At 39.8% G+C, this 25,476-nt stretch overlaps 1 protein-coding gene and 1 long non-coding RNA gene across 3 annotated transcripts in view; one reads left to right on the forward strand and one right to left on the reverse strand.

Annotated features, from left to right (window-relative positions):
- Positions 1 to 25,476, forward strand: part of LOC122886635 (receptor-type tyrosine-protein phosphatase N2-like) — a 227,269-nt gene that overhangs the window by 160,932 nt on the left and 40,861 nt on the right. For both annotated transcript variants that reach the window (XM_044219062.1, XM_044219063.1), the window contains exons 13-14: positions 13,593 to 13,805; positions 23,533 to 23,730. In XM_044219062.1, the coding sequence (XP_044074997.1) occupies positions 13,593 to 13,805; positions 23,533 to 23,730 (411 nt within the window). The remainder of the gene's footprint in view (positions 1 to 13,592; positions 13,806 to 23,532; positions 23,731 to 25,476) is intronic.
- Positions 265 to 9,574, reverse strand: LOC122886636. The gene is made up of 2 exons (XR_006380398.1): positions 9,066 to 9,574; positions 265 to 1,717 (listed from the first exon to the last, which is right to left on the reverse strand). It is a non-coding gene; the product is annotated as an uncharacterized LOC122886636 (long non-coding RNA).

Below are 25,476 nucleotides of genomic sequence, written 5' to 3' on the forward strand. Positions count from 1 at the left end.
TTTCCAGCTTGTGAAGTGAGCTTAGCTTTAGATACAAGACAGCATGTGTGTGTATGTGTGTGTGTAAAGAGAATAGAGTATGTGCAATAGAGAGATAGAACATGAAGGGGAAAGGTAGAGACTGAGAAAAACTGAGGAATCTGTGTGTCAGCAGTGTGTTTGTACAGTATATATGTGCATACATGTGTATACTGTCTGCATATATGTTTATGTGCTGTATTGCCATGTATCAGTGAGATCATTTGAGACACCCAGACTCCATGGTGGTGTTAAGTGTGTTTAATTTAGTAGCAATACCACAATAGTAAAAATACTTAATTACAAGTAATATTCCAGCATTCAAATGGTTTCTTAGTATTAAGAGTGTTAGCAGTAAAATGTTCACAGGGATTTTAAGTGAAAAACTTATAGTGAAGAAAAGTATGGAGTGTAGTTTGACTCCAAATTCCAGGAAAAGAAAGGAGGATGAGCTGGAAGTAAGAGGGAATGTAGAAAAGAACAAAGTTTAGAAGAAGAGAAGGAAAAAACAATTAAAAGGAAGAACAAAACACCAGGAACAATGTTGGAAATACATCCAGTATCCCTGACAAAGTGTGATATGTTGTATTTTATAAATATATTTGAACGTTGTCATTAAACCAAACCAAACCAAACCATCAAAAGGAAAGGGAACAAGGAAGGACACAAACACAGATAGAATGAAGGACTAAAGGAAAGGACAGAAGAAGTAAAACAAGAAACAAACTAGTGATGTTAGATAAATATTGTGGATTAAAAAGTACATTAGTCAGAAAAAATAAACCACAAATGTTTGTGATAGTTACCCCCCAGAAAAGTATATGATCAAAAATCTTTTATTAACTTTTGCATAAATACTATACATAATATCAGTTATACACTATTTAATAATGGTTACTTTTTCTGACCATTGACATTTATCTTGTAGTTACCAGCAACAATGTGCACAAAGCACCTTCTGTCTCAGTGAAAAGTACAAATATTTGTCTGTGTACTGTAGTAAAAGCAGAAAGTGTTCCAGAAAGTAAAGCACCAGTACCTCATAGTATTGAGTAAATATATTTGGTTACTTCTCATTTCTGCCAAGAATTAGAAGAAAGCATCACCGTGTCCTTGTTGTATACAGTCCAGTTAGCTCTGCAGACTTTCTGTTGCAGACTGTATGATGTACCTTGTCAAAGTCAGTTTGTCAGTCAGCCCAGATGTTATGCTTGCTTAATGTATGTTGAAGATTTATGTCCCAGGGGGCGTCAGGGCTGAGGGGCTACCATATCATGCGGATGATGGCTCTTTTGTCTTGGGTGCCATCCCAGAAGACAAGGCGAGTGGGGGCAGGATGGTGGGTCACAGGAATCCAAAATATGTTGCACTGCACAAAGGACATCAGTTTGGTGGTCCTGGGCTGAATGAGCTGTCGTTTTGGTGAAAAAAAAGAGCAAGCCTTTCATTTTGTATCCACCGGTGACCGTTTGAATATCACAGAACCTGTTTGCGGGTATCCAGGCGATGGCCATTGATGGTCTCTGTTGTCGTTTCCATGTCCGTGTCGCTCTGAAGCCGTCAGACAAAGAGGCAGACACGTCTGTTTTTAAGGTTGTGAGATGAGTGATGTTTTCTGAGCTCATTATGAGGAGACTGTTGGTCTAAAATCCTCTGTTCATCCAGAGAGAGACTTTATCACTCTGGGTGTTCTGTAAGGCTTCAAGTGATAGCAGAGAATAAAATCGAGCAGTCAGGCAGGGAACAAAACTTCATGGCCACTATCAATCTTAATGTATTAAACATCAAAACTGATAAACAGAATATTTCAGTAGATCGTGGAAACTTATTGGAAATGAAGCAATGTTTTACAGTGATGATTCCTGTGTTAAAAAATCACAGCAGACATTATTTCTCTAAATGTTACTTATGACCAACTTAAAGATTTTAAAAGTAGCATTTAAATCAAACTGATTGTGTATATATTATTATTATTATTATTAGTAGTAGTAGTAGTAGTAGTAAGGAACACGAGTGTGATTACTGCAAACAAATGCGAACATCACTTTTAAGATTTTAACCTTAAACATTACAATGCACATTACATTTTAAATGTTCTGTAGTTCTGGCTTGGATTTGGAAGGGAGTCTGCAGGATTGCTTTGCTGCTCAAAACGGGAAGAGAGTCATGTTCTTCAAATGCAAACAGAATTAGCTCTTTTCGTCAACACACTCTTTAGGACAAGAAGCAGTGATGTTTGGAGATAGTGGAACATTTGCACTCATCTAATTCCTGTTATTACTACTGTGTCAGTTGTTTTGACTACCATCTAAAAGTAGTCTTCAAATAATAAGATAAAATGGCATTTTGGTGGATATTTTTATGTGATTGCCTGCAACACCCTTCAAAACCTGTTTTGGTCTCATTTTAACAAAAATATGTAAGTAGCAGTTTTAGGCAAATTTTGATTTTCTCAATTCTTTTCATGCAGATTGAATATGTTTTATGTGCCATAATGCAAATATATCGTGGACTGGTATTGGAATAGATAATCTGATAAATTGTTGCATGTTAATTTGATACAGTGTTGGATGTAGAAGCAAATACTAAACTGTCTTTCTGTTTGCCAGGTCATTTAGCATTACATATGATGGATGTAATGATGTGTTAAGATTTTGTGTGTACTGTAGCGCTCTCTAATGGTACCATCAGAGATTCTACCTGAGGTAACCGTGTATGTGTAACTTCAACAGATGCAGCACAAACTTATAAACTAACACAACATGACAGTTGTGTAATTTAATGGCATTTGGAATAATTGTATAGCATTTGTATCCTACAAATGTTTAAACATACTGGTTGTGTTACCAATTCTTGATTCCCTCCGTCAGTCACATGCTTTCCAGGTAGGCACTGAGCAACACAAGGAATACAATCCCCAACCATGGTAGTATTAGTGCCTTGCTCCACCCATTAAGGTATGAATATTGTATTTGCAGCTATAGAGTAGGAAACCCTGATACCATCTTAAATCTGTTCCAGTGGTACAGAGCATCAGGGCAGGAGCAATACAACAAACCAACATGAGAGATTCAGCTCACAGATAAGAACTAACATGGACCATTCACTATGAGCACAATGCTCCATTTAGACGAATCTTTTGCTGTCAGATCTTTGTAAAGTGTGGTACAAATCTCTCACAGCACATTTGCTCCTCCACTGACCTCTTCTACATAGAACAAGGTACAGTGCGTTTTACGTAAAGACAGTTCACTGTGTACATTTGACTAAGAGGAATGAAACTGTTGACGTTTGTGAAGTCCTTGATAGCTTTTCTGAAAAAGCATTGATTGGAGACAGTAGTAAATCACTCATTCAATTCAGTTTTGTAAACTATTCTGCAACTAAGCAAATAATACACAATGAGGTGTCCTGATAAATGAAAATAACAGATGAAGCTGACGCAAAGAACGGTGAGATACAATTGCCAAGCATCCTCCAAATAGTGAGGGTTAGTTGAACTGTTAGCAAGTAGCAACTGTAGCAAGTCCTGTTGCTATGGATACCTGCATATAAAGTTGCATTAATTGATTAATTACAACATCTGACATAATATCACCTTATAAAGTTGTTATAGCAAACAGATGTCTATTTACAAATCCAGCAGACACAGAGAAACATTAGCATTAATTTGTCGTGTTTGTATCCACCTAATGAATGTAAGTACAATATTCATTCTTCTTTTAGCTCTGGTTTGGTCGCCACCAACTCCTGAGGAAAAATATCTGGCTCTTTAACTGATGAATGCTCCGCTTTGTTCACAAACTTGTTTGCTAACTTCGTCTGTCTGCTGTTTGGTCGTGGGCAGGTAGTGTAAAAAGTGGGTTTAAGAGAGCTACTTTGCTTAGAACAGCTGCCTGCTAGATAAAATTGTTATTTTAGCCATTGTTAAAGGTTATTGATTGTTGCTGTGTGGCATTTTTAATAATCCGCAATGAGATTTGTTTTCAGCAAGAAAACACTTCTACTAATGTTAGGTCAACACTGCGTTAACACTAACGCTAGCTAACGTCAACTTTTACTATAGCGGAGTAGAGGGCTGTGGGTTTTAATAGCATCCCTACAATGTACTGTACTTGATTGGATTAAAATGTAAATATTTACCTAATGTCTTATAGTGTAAGGATGACTGAAATGTCATTTAACAGTAAGTTAAATATGACTATAATTATTAAATGATGGGAATAGGGTTACCTAAAGCTAACTAGCCATAGCCTAAGATCATCATAGATAACATTACATGAAACACCAGCGCACACAGAGTAACCTAAATCTATAGCTAAGGTATAGCTATATGTTGCAAAATGAATTCATTACTCTATCATGAAAGATTCACTTGATATGAGTCTGAGTCTCACTCCACTCGACCATGAAATATGCAGGTTGTGCAACCAACTGGCAACCACTGGAATGTAATGGAAGGGGGGAGGGGAGTGCGTCATCTAGTGGCTGGATGTTATCAATGTTATCAATAGCACCTTTAAAAATTTACCGTGTTGCACTGATATAGTATGCTGTAAACTGTTGAACAGAACTGTCTAAGGTGTCCTGTTATCTGTTTTCTACAGACACCTCAGCCCAAACAGAAAGTAGTAGCCATTTAATACTAAGGTATAATGTATAGGTGAATCATTACCCAAAGTTTCCCCGATGTTCAGTATATGGAAATGAATTAATTGAGAAATTCATCAGAATCGAGGTGTTTCCACTGAGGCTGTGACAAGTAGATAAGGTGGTTAAACCTCCGTCTTGTGAGCTGTTGTTACAACTGTGATGCAGACACAGACAGGGTGAGAGCAGGTAGAGGCGGTGGTTTGTGTGTGTGTTTTGGGGGCGTAGCTGTAGAGAATAAAAGTCTAACGGGAAGCAATTTTCTTGCTGCTAAAAGGGAAAGGAAATGAAATATTGGCGCCCAAAGCTCCCTTAACTCTCTCTCTTCCAGTTTGGTTAGCTTCTGTTCAGAGCATTGAGAGTGGGGAAGGTGGGGCTCGAGAGAAGTATGGAGGGGCTAGGGGGGCTGCAATCTGAAAGCCACTAGTCGTCAACCCCCCCCATCTCCACCAAGCGCCCCCCATACACACAGAGCAGGGTCCTTGCTGCCTGCCACCTCCAGCTGTCGCCAAAGGGGACAAAAGGAGGTGTGGGGGTGTTTGTGAAGGAGTTGGAGGGCGTGGGGGGTGTTGAATAGAAAGATAAACTGAAGAGCCCCCTCCACCCCATCCCATCCATACACATATACACACACAAACACACACACTCCCAGGAAGGACCTTGTCATCTGCATTAGGCAGCATCTCCTCTCTTTGCCCCCTCACTTTCTTTTTTAAGCCAAACTGCACATAGTGGTAAAATGGGAGACTTGCACTCTCTCACACACACACACACACAACAACATATACATGTACTATATCTTAAACACATACAGACTCATACGTACAAAAAGGTATATCCAGGCATGAAAGGCAAAAGTGTAAAGTGCCTTGCTGATATAAACACAAACATAAATACATACACACACACACACACACACACACACACACACACACACACACACACACACACACCTTCCTGTTCTCTAACCCTCCTCCCATGTTTGCTGCAGCTGTTAGTCCTCCATTGGTCTCAGCGCCTCCTTCTCCACTCTCCTCAGCTAATAACTCATTAGCCCTATTTGTTGATTAGGCCTGGGGGTAGCCATGGTGTGTGTGTGTGGTGGGGTGGGTCATCTCCCTAAGTAACAGCACAAACTGTTACTGTCAACTGCACTCTCTACACACACTCTCTTTGCCGAAGAAGATTATGATAGATACACAGATGGATAGAGTAGATGGGAAGATATAGATCCATCCATATGTGAATCTTACTTAAAGGACATTTTTTAACTCTTGACAAAAGGAAAATTTGAATCAGTTTTGTTTCTAGCATTGGTTGAAGAGACAAAATTGGCTTCCTGGAGGTAAAAATAAAATATTAGAGAAATTGAAGGATTCTTATAAATAGTCTTGGGGATCAGATTTTTGACCAGGTGTTTTTTGTGTGTTTTGGATTAATGTGGAGCATAGTGTACTTCCTGTTTTGCTTGTAATAAGCAGGTTACACACAATATTTCAGGAACTTTAAAGCCCCTTTTTTGAAATATGCAAAAAAGGGGCTTGTTGTCCAATGAGACTGAAGCAAGCCTGCATTCATTTTTTGGTGCAATCAATTTCCACTCAAATGTCAGTTCACTTTCTGCTTCAATTTGGTGTTAAAAAAATGCATGTTTAAGTAAATTGTTTAAAATAGCTCAGTTTGATATCTATTGAGGGAGAATCTTTTTTACTTGCAAAATACATTTTCCCTACTTTCTTAAGTGGACATAAACATACATTTTCATTTTAGTAACCTATACTGGGTCACTGGTAACGATATCAGTATTTGAGATTAAGAAGAATCGGCCAATGTGCATTTTGTGTTTATGTTAAAAAAACATTGTTTTGAGAAGGGTCACTTAAATTTGGTTGTTGAAATTTTTTTTTACCAAGTCATGTACTGAGAGGGATATTTTACATTTAAAAAATAGACTTTTCTTTGTCCTCTGATGGACAAACTATGTAATGGTGACACAGTTTCTAAATTAGTATTTTTACATACTTTTTTGTTACTTGTTGGTCAACGTACTGTTGTTGTGATAAGCTAAAATCTGAGGAATTGGTAGGGCTCTATTTGTAACAATCGGGATTGAAATCCATGTCATTCACATGAGGACAGAGTTGTCAAAGTGGAAAATGTGTATTTTCTGAAAATATGATTGATTGAATCGTTTATTTAGGTGGTTATTTTCCCAATGATGATTGGAATGACTGGATGTTACCCTCGTTTTTTGTTATATGACATTATACACTGTTATGCTCAACGATTCACAGCTGAATGATTTCAAAAGGACTTACTGAATCGGAGACTGAAAGCACTTTCAGCTTAATGGAACAAGTCTTGACATATCAGCTTTTCCTATAACTATGCAAAACATCTTCATCTTAACAAGTCGCAGTCGTTAATGGAGTCTTAAAATCTTAATAAAGTCAAGTTGGAAAAGAAAACACTGCAGTGCCAGTGGCGATAATTCTGTTGGTTACTCAAAGAGAAATCTTTACTTGCAGGATTTTTTTTGAATTGAGCAGCAGTTTCTTGGCAGCGGAGGACAGATCTGCCTGAAGATATTTCCACTTGTTTCCAGAAAACAAGTGAATGTCGCCATGCTGACAGAATACATTTTAATTTGTTTGAAGGAAAAGATTTTAAGGCTCAGCGTGAGTCTGAATGAGTTGTAAAGAGGAATGTACTCTTTTCCTCTCCTCTTATCCTCACAACCTCCTCCTTCTGCTCCTCTCCATTTCTCTCTACCGCTCCTTATTCCTTCCTCTTCCTTTTCGCCTCCTTCCTTCTATGCTCTCCTTTCCTCTTTCCTCATTTCCCCCTTCCTTTTGCTCCCCTTTCCTCTCTCTTGTCCTCACCTCCTCTTCCTCTCCTCTTCCTCCTGTCGGCAACATGTGGAGCCGTTGCCATAGCAACGAGGGGAGGTGACATGTGCTGTAGACATGCAGGGAATGGAGGGAGGGATGGGAGGAATATAAGGAGGAGCCCCACAGCACACTTTGTAGTCTCTCTCTCTCTCAGAAAAAAAAATAGCATCTCATTCCTCTCTGTGGAAGTGGTGGAAGCTGCTGGTCCTCCTCTCCTCTCCTCTTCGCACCTCTCCTCTCTGAGTGTGTGCTGAATTGCGTCAGAGAATAGAGAAATCTGTTGGTGCATTTTTCCTGTTTTTGCGACAGATGAGAAGCAAATGGCAGAAAAAAGAAGGAGGAGGAGGGGAAGCCGGGAACTTTCTTTTTTTATTTTTTTCAAAGGAGAGAAAGGCGATGATGGGTGGTGATGAAACTCCCTCTCTCTCCCACTCACTCTCTCCTCTTCCTCCTCTGCTGCCGGTGTGGTGCTGTCTCGGAGTCGGTGGTGTCAGTGCAGCCGGACTGGAATGGGAAATAGACCGGGAGAACGTGTCTGTTGCGTTACCTCACCGTGGATTTTTGGTAGGATTTAACTGTTGTTCTGCGTGCTAATGTGGTCTAGTTTTCCTAATAACTTTCTGCTGTTGAATTTCCCTGCCATTTGTCCCAAAAATCTTTACGAAATGCCAAAGATGATGAGTCTGTCCTGCTGTTGCTCTTCTCTTCATTCATTCCTCTGTTGGAGTAGGGAGTGCACATTTTACACTCAGTCCTGTTTTGTTTTTTTTTCAAATAATGCATATGATAATCTGTTGCAGCCATTTAGAGCATTTTGTGTCCCAAAAATGCTTCACTAAATTTTAGAAATTGACTAGTCTCAGTGAAGGAGCAATGGGAGTATCCGTGGAGTTTAGACACTGATTGACGGCGCGCCCTGGTTGAGGGGCTTCACGCAGCTGCATCTTACCGTAACATTGTAATAACATTCAATTTAATGGGATTTACTGCTGTTTTCATTTTCTCCAGCTGCAGCTTCGCACCGCTGACGTGCAAACTTTTAATCTTGTTGTGCATTTTTTAATGTTTCAAGTGATATTCAACTTGGAGGAGTATCCTAATTTGTATGCAATGTGTGATATCACTGAGAAATTGATTCACACAGTTTTGTCCAGTAAAGATAAGGGAAATGCAAAACATATAAAGTGAAATTAATAGTCTTTCTGTTCGATTTGTAAATGAAAGTCCATATTGGTGATATGAATTTTGGTGTTTTTTTTGTTTTGTGTTTTACAAATTGTGTGTGTGGACCTTCGCTTTGGTGCATGTATATTTGTGTGTGTACAGTGTGCACACATTAGTGCAAGCATGTACAGTGAGTGTGTGTGGGTGTGTGCAAAATTACATGCAAGTGTGTACAAGTGTGCACTTGTAGATATGAGTGTATCAAATGTAAAATTTCTCTGCACATCAGATTGTGTGTATGTGTAAAATCACACATCAGCCTGTGTAGATGCATCTACTTACATGTGCATGCGTGTGCGTCCGCGGGTGCATTTCTGTGGGGTTGTTTGCTGATGGGTGACGGGTGAACTTTTTCAAAAGCCCAGGATGAATCAGAGGTGAGGGACAGATCTTTGTTTCCTACAGCAGTCGTCGTGGAGGAAAACAATAGCCGGCCGCCGCTCTCCCTCTGACCTTTTTTCACCCATTCTGAATAAGCCAGAGCCGTGCAAATCCATCTGCCTTTTGTCTATGGGAGCCTGGCTAATCCACACCCCCCTTCACACACACACGCACACACACACACACACACACACTCATATACACCCTGTCACGCACACATCAACCAGGAGACCTAACCCCTCCACCACCAAACCTCCATCTCAAATCCAGATACCAAAAGCTACACACATTTATTTCTACCACAGACATACTACACTTTTTAAAACTTAATTGATTTTTATTTATGTATTATTTAGTAATAACAGCTGCAAAGCAGATTATTGTAAGTAGATTAATTAGAATGCTACTACCTACACACCACACTACGTGTGGATAGAGCTGGTCAATGGGGAGCCGATTTTAATGCAAAACTGAATAAAAAAATTCACCAGATGAGAAATAAAAAACCCTCAAAAATGTTCTGGAATTATACGTTTCTTTTCCGTCTCTTTTTGAGGGTTTTTATTCTTTTTCCCTCATGTTCAAAGACGCCTGTCTGTCTGTAGAGAGTGTGTGTGATATTTGCTGAAAAGGGCTGAACCCAGCAGCGTATACAGCCAGCCAGCCAGCATCCTTGACAGGCTATGTTAATGCTTTTCAGAAATACTCAGGAGGAGCTGCACACTGTATGTCAAATCACGTTTGCCTATGTGAAATGAAAAATTTGCAAGTACAATCGCTTTTGCTGGGGCAGATGGACAATAGAGGTGGAGGCATGAAAGGAACTCCCTTCTCCCCTATGCCTTTGGGGAGACAATATTTTCCTGCTGCCGCTCACTGAAACAGACTTGATCAAAACCTCTGATTTTCCTCCAGAAACAAACAGGATTTTCTGTGGGGGTTTTTCCTGTATCATATGATAAAGACATCTAAGCCAGGAATGATCCAGATTGAAGTCTGGAGTGCTATTTCATTCTGGCTCTGTTCCTTTTTTCTACCAAATCAACACTGACACCAAATCATACTGATTATTCCTTTTTACCTACATACTACTAGCAACGCAAATGTTAAATTTCCTTTAATTTCTCTTCGCTGAGCTGCAGTTCACCTTTGCGGTCGCAGCTCTCTACATCTGGCCCTCAAAATGTAATTTCATTGAAAGTGTTGAGGAGGGAGATTCAAGAAAGGCCTTAGAGTTGCAGAGCCGTGCAGATAACCTCTTATTATCGGAAACACAGAATAGGTGACAAGAATAGGAATTGGTATGAAGATATAGGTATTCAACACTTTGCTCAGTATTTGTGCTCGGTTTCATGCTGTGTTAGTGAAAAGGTTACACAGCCCTCCGCACAGTAATGACTGCATGCATTGGCTCATGTGTGAATGTTCCAGCTCCCATCCTGAGCAAACATTTGATTTTCAATCATTGCAAATTTCTGCTACATCTGCCTCTGCAGCGCGAGCAGAATGGCTGCTTGCTTTTCATAGCTGCGAACTAACAAGTCATACACCCCCAAGTCTCTCTCTCTTTTACTCTCTCTCACTCAATGACACACGCTCCTCCACCCCTTTACTGTTACTAACAACTGCAACCAAACTTGATTAAGCAGGTGGGGTCAGGCTACATTTGTTTGAATCAATAGACAGACATGCTAGGCAGCCATGATAAAGAGACCAGGAGGGGAGGTGGAATCAGTGTGTGTGTGTGTGTGTGTGTGTGTGTGAGGAGGGGGGAGTGCTTTGGAAATGCCAGCATCTGTCCTGTGAAAGATGACTGAGCTGTTACAGTTAGAGCCTTGAATTATGGGCCATTACTAGCCGAGCAAGATGCAATCCCTCTCCATGAAACTTAATTTGACAAAACAATGAGATGACTCGAGGAGTAAAATGACAAATGAAGTTATTTGATCTGTGGTAAAAAAAAAAAAGAAAGTATTTTGCAAAAGATGATTGCAGTGGAAGCATGTGGAATCAGCAGTAATGCATTATTAATGGCCTTGCCAAGCCCACAACACGTACAGGCTACTGCTCAGCTACTTTTGTTTATGATACTTCCTTAACGGCCGATATTTCTAATATGATTTTTTTACATTAAGATTGCATTAATAAAAAGAAACATTAAAACAACCACACAACCAAACAACAATCAGTTGTATCTGCTTTTACAAATGACTAGTGCAATATTAATATCTGCAGCCATACAAATCTAACAAAAACAGAATCCCTGCATTATGTTTATTACTGATTTATGAACAGCCTCCTCAGTAGTAACTTGTTTCTAGTAGATAAATATTTTATATGTGCTGTACTTCAGAGCTGAATTTCTCACATTTTTTTGTTCCGCTTTATTTTTTATTTTTTTTCTTGGCACTGAGAGAATGGTCTTTAGTGCAGCACCCGAGTCAGAGACGCCTACTGTTTCCTTTCAAGGCCATCACATTACTATGCAACCAGCTTTTACAGTACGGCTTAGAGCTCCCCAAGCAAATTGGACACCCCACAAAGCATCGGACAACTGTTGTCCCCCATTGTGGGTCTTTCTGCAGGCACTCTTTATCAGCTACTGAATGCAGAAACTGCAATGAATGAAATCATAGGGGGTGGGGTGGCGGGAGCGGGGCATCATCGAGTGGTGATGGTGGTAGTGGGGGGGAGGGTCACTCCCTGAAACCTCACAAGAATTCCAGAACAATCCGTGTGCAGGGTAGAGCGGTCCTTTTCCCACCTCCCACGGTTTCAGGGTTTCTCTGTGCTGACAGGCAGGCAGGAGGGATTCGACAAGGCTGCCGCCTTTCTCCCTACTGCTTTCAAGCTTTCAAAGCCTCCTCACCGCGCCGCACCTCGCCTAATCTCTGTGACCTCTGCCACCGACTGACGGGGATATTTTCACCCCCAACACACACACACACACACACACACACACACACACACACACTTTTTACCCTGCTGCCTTTCTGTGAGGTTGAGAGCATCTTTTTCTCAACATTATTCTCTGGCACAAACATACTGCCAAACAAGCTTAATATGCAGCATAAAATTACATAAAATGACATTATTTGGGCAAGCTAACGATGAGCCTTTACTTTTTATACCAGTAAAAGGGGGAAATTTTACTGTGCTGCAAAGATGTGAAAAAACACTTGAGTCAAGAAAGCCTTTTTTTGCTATTGATTTCTTTTGATAATTCATTGTCAGGAGGAATTGTAGGCCTTGTCATTGGCAGTGCAATTTGTAGCTCTTCTCTTTTGGTTCTTGCCTCGCTCTTTGTTGTCAAGATCATTACGCAGTGTGTAATAATGGGGAATTATGTTGCCTATTGTTAACTCTTAGTAAAAAGTAGTTAGGTAAAACGCAACAGGCCCATTATCTTGAGCTCGCTGGTGTCTGAAAATGAACAGCAAGCAGCAGTTGGAGCTGCAGCTGCAGTAAGACTTACTTCCCCTCGCTCAAATTATTGCCGTGGTGGTTTTTACACACTCAAGAAGCAGTTCAAACAGACTTTTATCATACAGTATGTGTCCATTGTGTTATCTTAAGCAGCACATTGTGTGAAAAGAAATCTTTCATCTCCAGTTGTTTGCTGAAGGATCTGGTTCTCACGCGCTGGATTAAAGTGCTGCCGAGGTTGAAATTGCCAAGGCACTTGATCAAGACAGTGAGCAAGTGCAGCTGTACAAAATTCCTCCAATATAGCAAACGGTGTGTTGAGCTGTCTAGGCACATCCAGAATGCTTTGCTAAACAGGAGTTTATGCATTCTATGCACTCCTGGGCACAGATGGTGGAACAAACGCTTGTGATTATACTTTTCATCGAGCACAGTGATATGCATATTTATGTCGTTCCAAAAAAGGAAAGAAAAGAACCATGTGATTTACACTTTCATCTACTGATGTAGAATCAAACGCTTTTTGGGGACAATCATTGGAAGCAAAAATAATTAACGCTTTTAAGGGGTTTCAGATAGATTACTGTCTAATGAAGGATTTTTGGATATTTTGGTGGATGCTGTAATCCAGGGGTATCAAACCATGTGCCATGAAGCACCGGGAGTCTGCAGGGTTGTTCCAGTCAAACACTCCACCAGATGATTTTGCAGATTAGTTCCTCTTGATCAGTAAAATCACCTGGTGTATTTTTTGGCTTGGATAAAAGTGTGCATACTTTATGGTACATAGTTTTACACCCCTACAGTTTATTCCAAAGCACCTGCTACCGTCACGAGCTCAGACATTTTTAGCATGGTGGATGAATCAAGACTCTTATCTTGCCTGTGAGAGTACCACGCTCCACTCATTGAGATTATTTATCTGAGGTGAGTGGCTCACCTCAGATAAATAATAGAAACATATTATTAACCTTTTTTTATCTGTTCTTTTGGGGCCCGCAGGGAAGCCAGATCAACCAGATCCCCACCAAGTACAGCCAGGCAGAGTCCACCAAGTTCCTCATCCTCACTGTCGTATCCATCCTGTGCATCGTCGGTGTGCTGCTGGCCTCCACTGTGGTCTACTGCCTCCGCCACCGCTCCCACCACAAGCTCAAAGAGAAGCTCACCAATCTGGGAACAGATACTGGCAGCGATGCTACCACCACCTATCAGGTAGGATGTGCTACTGCGCCGTCTGTGAGTTTGAATTGAAAAGATTTTGGTAAAGATTTGTATTTGATGTTTTTAACTGTAATAGAAGATGCAGGATTGGGATGGTATAGAACAGTGGTTCCCAAATGTTTTTGCTTGTGACCCCTGTTTACTGGTTGTGACAAGTTCAACCAAAGAGTGATTTTTTTACTTGTTTTATTTGAATGATTTTTAGAGGTAAAATTATATAGTAGTTCACTGAAAGAAAAGCAAGGTGGATAAGAGGAAAAATTAAACAGAATTTGATATAGCAGAAATATGCCTCACTGCTATACCATCCTGTTAATCATCTAGCAACCCCTCAGATTTTCCTTGCAACCACTGGTATAGAAGTATGTTTAATAAAAATCAAGTAGAACTGTTTCAACAAAATGTGTGTAATTTCTGTATTATTGAGCCTTTTTATCTGGTTTATACCAGGTTTGTTATTTATAATGTACAAAATACATACATTAACAGGTTTTCTTCCTGTGATTGTATGTAAAACTGAAAAACTGTTGAGTCCCAGGTAAATATTTTAAGATCAAGTGTAGCAATTCTAGTGGTGTTTACTTTGGGACTGGTGGTGCGCTTAAAACGAAAGAAAGTTTCAGTGATATTCTCCACATTCTGCTTCACCCAATCAACCTCAGTTGCAGTTATTATTTTATATTGTCATGTTACTGGATTAATGCTGCGTGGTGATTGCTGGCTGTACTCAGTCCCCTGCTATAATATGTTGTTTGAGACATGAAGTAGTCTCACCAATCCAACAGGTTTTCCACCTCAAGTCATTTCCATTCCCCCCTCTGCTTGCTGTAATTATCCTTTGGCCAGAATAGCCGGGTGTGAAATTTAATTTACAGAATCCAATATTAAGTGGCTTTTTGAGCAAAGAATTAGATTGAGGTTTTTCCGTCTCTCTCCCTGACCTTTTCCCCACCATGTTTTTAAATGAGAGTGGTCCTATGAGCATTGATTTTATAATGAGCCCAGCCCATCCCCTAAGTGCTTACATTTTATGCTCTTCTCTGGGGATTTTTAACTCCTGAAATAGACTGTGCTGCTGCGTTAGAGGTTTACCTCATCACCATAATGTAAGTTTTTGCAAAAAAGATCTATTGTTTAGCAGTGAGGAAGAAAATGGAAACTAAAATATGAGTATGAAAAAGGACTCAATTCATAGGATTTAACTATCAAGTAAAAGAAGAGACTGTTTCTGAAAGTCTGACATTCAACATGTCCAATGACAGGCTGACATTTCAGCTGTACACCTTCCCTTGTCGACATAAAATATTTGCTTTTCCTCAGTGTGAGAAACCTATCTTCACGGTTACTTGCATCCGAGATTCGCTTTAAGCCTCTAATTGGAAAATGCTAATTAATATTCACACGTAAGACTGTGTTTACGCATTATTTATCTGCTTAATAGCTAACAAAAACATTCATGTTGTTCATTCTTGGGAGGTTTACTCAGCCCTGCTTTGCTCAGACTCCCAAAGCTCTTCCAGTTGATTCTCTTTCCTCTGTCGTCTTTATTGAGTCTCGACAGCGAGCCGTCGTCATCCTCAGTGAAAGACCTCAGTGTTCAGCTCCCATCTTAGCCGTGTAAGCCTCGTTTCTTTGTCAGCGCTGCTGTGTAGAGGGGTTCCCTGGGCTGGGTTCTGTGTGTGTGTGTGTGTGTGTGTGTGTGTGTGTGTGTGTGTGTGAGAGAGAGAGAGTGTGTGCAGTCTCTAGGGTTACATGCAATTAAAGCAGACAGGAAGCGGCAGGCTGCCTGACGGCCTTACTACTGCATCTCCTTCATACTAGCTGTCAGACAGACACACTCACACGGGCATTCACACATAAACATGCACAAACACACACATACGTATATGCAAGCACACACTCACCAGCTACTGCATGTTAATGATTCTTGCCCTTGGCACGTTTGTTTGAGGCCTCACTACACAAAATCACACACACACTCACACCCACACACACCCACACACTTCCATTGTTCCATTCACGTCACCATGCCACCAGCTCCCTCTGAATCCCCTCCACCTACGGCTCCTCCGCTCCCCGGCTTGTCAATCAAACAGTCCCGGTGAAACCGTGACATGGGATTGGCCGACACTGACAAAAAAGACATTGATTGACAGGCGTCGACAGAAGAGTTGGTGCACCGTGTCTGAGCGTTGGGCGGGGAGATGGTGGATGATGCTCGTCAGTCAGTCTGTCAGTCCCTGGATTACTCTGCCGCCGACATGGGAGTCTACAACGTCGACTTCAGTTTATCTTTACATCTGATTCAAACTTTTATCTGCTTCTAAAAGTCTTTCTTTTTTCCTCAAAGTAAAAGAAACTATCCACCGGCAGGGTGAGATCATTGCACTTGATTGCTGTGGAACTCAACTTTTTGCATGGATTTTCCACAAATCAAGAGATATTATCTTGAAGCAATATTATCTTATTTAAAGATATCATCACCCGCACCATGAAATTTCGTGAAACATGAGAAATGCTTTGGAAAATAGTGGAGATATCTCAGCATATTTGCATATTTACAAGACAAGATTAAATGACTTGTTTAAGATATTTTTTTGGAAAATTTGTTTGCCTCCCTCAGCCTCCCTCACACTGTCTGTTTTCTGTTTCTGTCTCAATTTAATTTCAAGGACCTTCACAGGCACGATAGCATCATCTTTCCACTGCCAAAGAATAAGTGCAAAACACATTTCCAGCCCATCTCAATTTAGATTAAACAAGCAAACAATAACTCCTTTCTCTCTGTGTCAGTTCTGTTTTTTATTTCCTGTCTTCTTCAGTTTTCCTCTCTTTCTGCTGCTCCTCAGTGAATACATCGGTTTGCTGATAACAGCCTTTCATTAAAAATCAGACTGCTTCCAGTCAGTGTCATCTACCAATGATATGATGGATAGAATGTTATATGATGGATTACATATCTTACAGTTAATCAATATTATACTGCTTGTCTTTGGGAAGTCCTCATCCTGAACTGATTTTAGTGCAACATTTTGATTCGATGCCAAGTATTAATAAATGTCATTATTATTTAGTACCAGGGTTAGTAGCAGTGACAACGGCATTTGTAGTGTTATACTGGATTTCAGTATAGAGTTGTGGAGTCCTGTGCAGCCAGTGATTCATCCAAGAGGCTTTTGTGTAACATAGACTCAAAGGTAAATTAGTCTAGATTTATTAAACTCATAGACAATGATTTATTCAAAATATTTTACATTGGATTTTTGCTCAAACCCTCACAGTTTTCTAAGTCTGAGATCAGGGTTTGTGTCCCATCTCCAACCAATAATTTACGTTAGTTCTTTATAACAATGACAGCTATCTTTGCCTGTCTCTAACCAAGTAGTTTTAGACCCCAACCATAACTTAAAAGCACTGTTGTTACCAGACTTTAGCTTTGGAATTGGACATTGTCACTAAAGATCATCCGTGGGTTTTTGTCAAATAGTACATCAAAACATTTAACCAAGTCCTACTTTTTAGAAAGTGCACTGTTGAGCTCACCGCTTTACGATTTTAATTGGTTTAGGAAATTCTAACAAACCAGTGTTTTTTCTTCATAGATATGGCAGAATAGGTTACCTGCACTATATATAACTTTAAAGGCTAAATACTTTTCTGAGCAGAACTCTGATACTTTTATTAATTATTTATATAATTTTAGCAGATGCATTTCTGGCCTGAAAATGGTCACATTTAAATATGCAGTCCAGACATATTAGTATTTTATTATAATAGTATATATTAGTATTGAGTCTTTATCAAATACTGTCCTATATTCCTTCTCCTCAAGCTTTTCTTCAATTCTTCAGTCCCTTGTCCTTCATGTTCCCCCTTTTATTTGTTTGTTTGTTCAAGCACAGAGGCAAAGCACTCGGGTGAAGGCCCCTACATTTGTTTTGGTCAGAAGGGCATGTAAACAGAGGCTCCCCTGTGAGCCCGATGGGCCCTGCTGACACACCCCGACCCCCAAACCCAGTCTTCCTCCCCATTAGCAGGCTTTTAGAGAGAGGGGGTGCTTTGGGTGGCACATGCCTCCCGTCACTGACACACTCGCCGTCGCCCCGGGGTGATGCATGATTCGAGACGGTCATGTGGCGCCAAGTGAATCCCTGGCACGACGCCCATGAGAGGGGGTTGTTGTTGGGGTTTTTCTTTTAACCTTTATTCATGCAGGGAGGGTTGATGAGGCACACATGCACTGTTAAAGCACTGACATTATTAACTCATTTCCACATGTGTCTAACTTCACAGCAGCAACTGTTAATATATTTTATTGCTTTCAAGATGAGCACTCCGTTTTCTCATACCTTACGGTGTTCATTGACTTCTTCTTCTTTGTGGCGGCCTGAAAAAAAAGTCTTTGTATCAATGCTTTTATTTTGTTGAAGGCCACTAAACAAAATTGTCTTTAAAATAAACTTGTGTTAGTAGGTTTTCCAGAAGCAAGAGGAATATGTATTTCAGTTAATAATTAAAACATTCAAAGACTGTTGCTGTGTTTCACAGTTACTTTTGTATAAATTGCATTTTTGACTTTCTGTGGATCGATGACAGTCTTTGTGTCTTTGAATCAACTGTCTCATAATTTAGCAGGGATGTAGCCTGATACAAGAGCTTAACTGTAGTTTTACATTTCAGTTATTTAGATGGCAAGCTTGGCATGGCATCTGTAGCATACCAATGGTTCACTTACTAAATTTTTTTTATAAATCACATAATCTCATAAGTGTTTTTCAAGTGCTGGCATACATTTTAAGATTGATTTTCTAGCTTCCAGACCGACATTTGTTTTCATTAGTTTCAATTGTTTGTAAAACAATTTGAAAAGACTTAAAGCTTGCTAGAGATTGGTAATCCATCATAGTGAATATTTATCCACCTTCATTTATTGTCAAAGACTACAACATCTTAGATTTAAGACCTGACTACCAAAAAGAAAATGAATCCAGAAGACAAAAAAAATAGGCCATGTGGATTTCCTGAAAAGGATCATTTTCAAATTTGTTATATTCAAATGTCTGCTGTTTGTCAGGAGACTGAACTACTGGATGTCCTTGAACTCACCAACAATAAGGAGTTTTCAAAACAGTCCCTGCACACTATTGCATCTCCTGCAACAATAACGTAACGTGACAAAAATGAAGACAAGGTCCAAGACTCTGCAAGTAGATTTTAATACAATGCTGAAATGAACTGAAACCAGTAATTTCCAGAAAGGAAGGGAATCACTTCAATTAACATAGACAGTTATATAAAGTATAGGCATTTCATAATAAAACAATGATATGATATACTAAAATCAGTGAGTACATAGCTGTTCAGTATCTCCATAGTGGACATTTTCACAGTACAGTTGGTCCTGAACTAGTTATGTTTTACTTACAGGCATCTGTTAAACTACTAGGCTCCCCTGCTGCCACACTAAGCAGAAACAAGACTGAATGTGTTTGTTTGTCTCTTTGGGAGTCTGATTGTTAGTCTCACCTACTCTACCTAATCATTAACGGCATAAATTCACAAATAAAAGGCAACATTGACACAAAGCTGGAAAATGCGCGCCAGACTCTCATCTGGATCATAAACCACAGTGATTAACGTGACGCGTCTCGTCACCTGATGAAGCGCGTCTCGTTGAAAATCAATACACTGTAAATAAAGATACTTGTGTTTGTATGGACGCAGCTCGGGAGGGGAGGTGCTGGAACTTCAGAGCCGCTGTAAATTTGTGCTGTTTAGCCTCTAAACCTGTCCTGGGTTGTATTGTTCCTTCAAATTTTTGCCTTTTTGTCCTCTAATTGGCTCTCGGGGGGAAGTTGCATCAGTTTTAATTACATCATAAAAGAATTTGCTGCAGCGGCAAAGTTCACCGTGTGGGCCCGTTGAAATATGAATGCTGTTGATTATGTGTTTCTTTCCCTGACAAAACACCCACAATGCAGTGTTGTTGTGCTGATTGGGCTCCATGTTGTGTTGCTGAGGATGTAACACTGACACACAGACGAGAAACCAGACAAGCTGGTGTTTTTAACAGCCAGAAGGGTTAGACCAATTTATGGGGCCAATATTTGGCTTTTATTAAACATCCGAAATTGGCCAGTTACTGTAATCCACTTCTGGTATCATAAAAACCCCTCTCTTGACTGTAACAATAGTTTGTGAAACATGCTGTGACATTTAATCTTCTTTACCAAGAATAGGCTAAGTGAAGAGTTTTAATGATGCTTCAGATGCTTTTACCTCAAAGCCCAAAAGTTGAAGCTGGAACCAGAGAATGTTTGGCATTTTTCTTGATAAATGAGAAAAACGATTATCAGAATTGTTGAAAAATTTTCTGTTCAACCATTAAGTGTTGTAAGCTGACCAAACACTGACACTTTGGAAATACAAGAACTAAAACATCCACAAAAACTAGGTCTTTAAATACAGCACTGCAGAATATATTTATCTCTGGTCCAGTACTTCCTATAGTATCTGTCTGCACTCTCTTCGTTCACATGCAGGCATGTTTGTGTTTGCCTTCCACCAGCAGTGCTGTCAGTATCCCCAGGCCAGGTACTGAAGCACTTGAATAATCTGCACACATTTATGAGTCTGTGTCCGAGCTCATAGATCAGTGTCAGCGTGTCCCGACCTACGAGAATATCAGTCAGATCAGATACAGACTAATGAAGGCCTGCTCACATTACCTCCACCGTCAGTCAAACACGCCGTTAGTTAATCATCAGCATCTCTCTCATTAAGAAACACAGATACCCACAGAGATTCAGCCAGGGTCTTCTGTTGCAGTCAGTGCCTTGTTGGCTGATGTATGATTTCACATGGACCAAGAGGTACGACCGCATCACGCCTGTTTTATCCTCTTTACATTGGCTCCCTGTTTGTTTTAGGATTGATTTTAAGATCTTGTTGATTACTTTTAAGGCTCTTCATGGCCCCAGATTATATTTTAGACCTTGTAATCCCTTATGAACCTTCACGTAGTTTGAGATCTTCGGGCAGGGGTCTTCTGTCTGTTCCTGAGTCCAGGATGAAAACTAAGGGGGACAGAGCTTTTGCCATCAGGACCCCGAGGCTCTGGAACAACCTGCCCAAAGAAATTAGGTTTTCCGAGGCAGTGTCTTCGTTTACGTCTCTTCTCAAAACACATTTTTATCGGAAAGCATATCCTGATCTTACCTGAACTGTCTGTTTATTTTATTGCTTTTATATTTCATCATTCACTGTGGTATTGTATTTCTCTTGTTGTGAAGCACTTGGTACTTTGTTTTGATAAGTGCTCTATAAATAAAGTTTTATTATCATTATTATGTAGACGATGTGACGGGTGATATTTATTGTTGTGTTTTTTTAACTTCACAGTTACATTGCATGCAATGATGTGATGTTGTTATCCAGGATTACATAGAATGAATTGGGCAGTTGAAGCTTATTGTCTTACTCGAGGGCATGCTGATCTGACATAATGATTACTGATGTATTAATCGCTGTATAGGGACTAAACATGTTATTCACTGGTTTCCTAGACAGCCTGTTTTTTTCTACCGAGCTTGCGATGGACAGCAATATGCAGGAGGTGGTCATGCTCAACCCTAGCATGCACTCTTTTTTTTACTGCATTCATGTGACTAATATGCTCACTTTCCTATGCTATAAGCCCTTTATTATGAGATTTTTAAATAGGATGGCAGTGTTAGTCAGTCAGTTGGTCGACAATTTCTCGACAACTATTGGAAGGATTATGCCATGAAATTTGGTATGTGTCCCCTTCAGGATGAATTGTAATCACTTTGTGTTTAGTGATTATTAGCAAATGTTAACATGCTAGCATGCTTAACTAAGATGGTGAACATGGTAAGCATTATGCCTGCTTAACAGCATGTTAGCATTGTCATTGTTCTTTCAAAATGGTGCAAGCTTTTGTATCAACATGTAGTAAATGAAAAATGTTTAGTGTTTCGTTTAATGAAGGCCCAGCTTAACAGACTTTCTTTTGTTTTCTAACATACATTTAATTGTCCTTTTATTTTCCTTTTGTTTTGATTTCTAGATAAGTTAGTAAGTTAGTAAATAAGTAAATAACTGTGTTTTACAGAAAATCTCCAATTAAGTATATGTTGTAAATTTTCAGTTTGTTGTATTGCAAAGGCATGGGTGTTAGTTTTATTGTCACAGCATTTGAGTCGTGCATTATTTTTTTAAATTCGCTTTTGCAGAACATTGAATTTTTTTGCAAAAAAAAACTATATATCTTTTTGGACATTCAAAAGGACCCACCCTTAAGTAATATAATTGCTGCAGAGTATTTCAACTTCTTTTAATTATATATTGAACATTTGGTAATATGAAATTGGTTATAAAAAAAAAAATACCACTTCCCTGAATCAGTGATGAACTAGTTCTAAGGGTTTATATTTGAAACCATCATATACAATTTCATTTGCAGCATCATAATACAGATATCGGAGAATCAGACTTATGGTTCGTATATGAAGAGGTTTTAGAGCATTGTTCAAGATACAAATGTTCAAATGTAAAAACTAAATAGAAGTGTAGTTTTACAGTAACTGTCATTGCAGGTTTATTGGTGTGCCATTCTCATTGGCCTTTGCAATCTTTCTCTAACATGTAGAATGAGTAAAATCAATTTCTACATTTAGAACAACATAGTCTTTGTAATTGTCTTGTCTCCTGTATGAAGTGGTACACTCATTCGCACTCATTGAAGTTCCAGCTGGGAGTTGTGTAGAGAAGACGTGGAGGAAAACTTCGACACGGTGTCAACATTTCATTGTGGTCACGTATCCAGCAGACAGAATGACAGTTTGCTCAGCAGTGTGAATGAAGATATTGTATTTGCTGCTGAGACACTGACTGGCCAAAAACGTGTTCAAAAGTTTTTATTTTTTCAGGATAGGCTTGCTGAGCATGCGTGCTGTTTTCCACTGACATGCTGGAAGCTGGCCAGTATAACAGCAGTTGGAGGTTAACTGCCTTGTGGTAGAAGAATTTTACCCAGATGTTTGCAACTAGTTACTTTTTGCTCAAACCCCCCACGTCTCCTACATTTACTCTTAAGCTTGTGGTTTTGTAGTCTTTTCCATGAAGGTCAGAACACATTAATTCCATTTTCTGTTGCCTGGATCCACCCCTCACACTCAAACTCGCTCAATAAGCAAATAGTGGCCATTTTACTTTTGTGTTTTTCAGCTGTTGAACTTTCAAGTACAGAAAGACAACCAAAGGATAATCATGAATACGCATTATAAAGAATGTTTCTCCACTTATCAAAGAATCTTCATCAGTTCTCTTGATAAAAGTAGGGATAATGCCTGACATCCCATCACAGATGGTTTTACACCAAATCGCACCTTAAAACATGTAAGTCAGAACGACCTATCCCTAACTACTATTTCACTATATGTGACATCATTGTGTGAAGGTCCCACAGAAGTTTAAAAGCTTTGGACTTGGCAATGTATGTATGTTTCATGGTTGCAGTTTAGAGGAAGGCAATAGTGTCTACAATGAGGGGTTTGATTCCTGACAATTATTTTGACAATTATGTTAAGGTGCTTCAAATTAAATTGTCCACCTTGAGTTATGCCACGTTACGACACTACTAGTTCCCAACTACATGACAGCAATGACTAATCTGTCCCCACCTTCCCTCCTGTAGGAGCTCTGTCGGCAGCGTATGGCGGTCAAACCTCCGGCTGAGCGTCCAGAGCCCATCTCCTCAAGGATCAACAGCGTGTCATCTCAATTCAGCGATGGCGGTCCAGCCGTCAGCCCCTCGGCCCGCAGCAGCATCTCCTCCTGGAGCGAAGAGCCCGCCCACTCAAACATGGACATCTCCACCGGTCACATGATACTGGTAGGTTTCACTTTGTTGTACCGTAATCATCACACAGTGATGTCAAACAGTGGTAGTGAGAGTCCTACTCCTGAACACTAAATCTAAATATTGAGCGCTGTCTTTCAATTTTGCATAAAATCCTGGGGTGACTAATGGTTTCAAATGACTTTGTATGTTTTTTGCCCTGACTGAATCAGTGGGACTGATCGTAATTTGTAAATCTATTCCACCCACTTCCCATATTGCACATCCAGAGTTGTTGAAAGGGGTTGACAAAAATTTAGACCCCAACTTTATGGAATACTAGAGAAGGAAAGTACATTTTTAAGGAAGGGTTTCCTTGGTGAATGCCAAAAATAACAAACTCAAGTCATCCTAGCCTGGTTCCAAAATTGCTACACGCATGAAATATTGCAACAAAAATGGTGATTAGCACGTATGAGATGGATGCAGCAACTCTTAAATCGTATTAAATATTTCTTTAAAGATTATGATAAACATTAAGATACTGTAACTGCTCTCAGGAACCATTACCACAGCTTCTGTGTTGATTTAAAATTACACTGGCATGATGAATATGTCACTTGCTACTAAACGGTTAGGGCAAAACAAAACAAAATACCCCCCTCATCACAAACAGTAATTGGCTTACAAACACTGAATAACTAAACGAATCAGGTTAGGTTTTTCCCTCAATAACAAATATTTTACTAAATTCTGATATTTCAAAATGAGCTTAATTTCAGTTCGAATGATAATTTTTCAAGAAAAGGTAAACCTGTTTTTTAAATGGTGGAAAAATCACATGGGCAGTGTAATATTATTGCCCTTACATTCCTACAGTATTTTTTACCCTTGTGGTCGGTTGTCTGTCTTTCCAAACAGCTACCAAATATTTTCTACACTTCCTTTATTTTCTCTTTTATCCAAAACATCCCATCACCTGCTTCTCTTACCCCTCAAAACCATGTATCTCTTTCAAAACCAGTGGAACTACAGTGTTTTTCTTCCATGTCTCGTCTGCATTTTTGCATATAGCACTCTTTTCTCTCACACACACATACAGACTTCTCTTTTTCCTCTCATCTCACTCTCTCTCATCTTTCTGCCTGTGTCTTTTTTTGTTTCTGTACATCTCATTACACCCACAGTTTCTATAAGCAGGCTTCTTACCCTCTTCTATCCTGCAGATAAAAATGTCTATTGAACCTCGGTCGCATTCCGTCGAGCGCCACCATAATTGCGATACATAGCTTTTCACTTCAACCACCCACCACCCTCAGCACCACCTCCTCATCCCACCCCCCACACCCTCACCCCCGCCTCTCTCTCTCTCTCTCTCTCATGCATTAAGAAGCTGCCGGCGAGATGTGACAGAGCAGGCTTTTTGATGTGTTCAATAGGCACAAAGATACTAATTACCCCTGAGATTTGCACCAGAGTTGTGTTCAGGAGAAATGACTCCCTTTGCAGCCCTGTGCCACTGCAGAAAGTGGCTTGTTTTACACGAATGCACAATCCTGCTATAGTGTTTCTTTGTCAAATGCACCCACACCAGGATGTGATGCATGCGTTTGATGCGCCACGGTCAGATGTGGATGAAAATAGATTTGAGACAGCGAGGTCTGAACTTCTTCAGGTACATTTGCTTTGTCTTCACCAGATGAAGCCATGTCAGCAGAGGCGGCATCACTTGAGAGATAAGAGCAATGAAATGAAGTGTTGCTCATGTTTTGTTAAGTGTTCATTTGGTGTGTGGGCCAC

The sequence above is a fragment of the Siniperca chuatsi genome, linkage group LG13, assembly GCF_020085105.1.
Source record: "Siniperca chuatsi isolate FFG_IHB_CAS linkage group LG13, ASM2008510v1, whole genome shotgun sequence".
NCBI classification, from domain to species: domain Eukaryota; kingdom Metazoa; phylum Chordata; class Actinopteri; order Centrarchiformes; family Sinipercidae; genus Siniperca; species Siniperca chuatsi.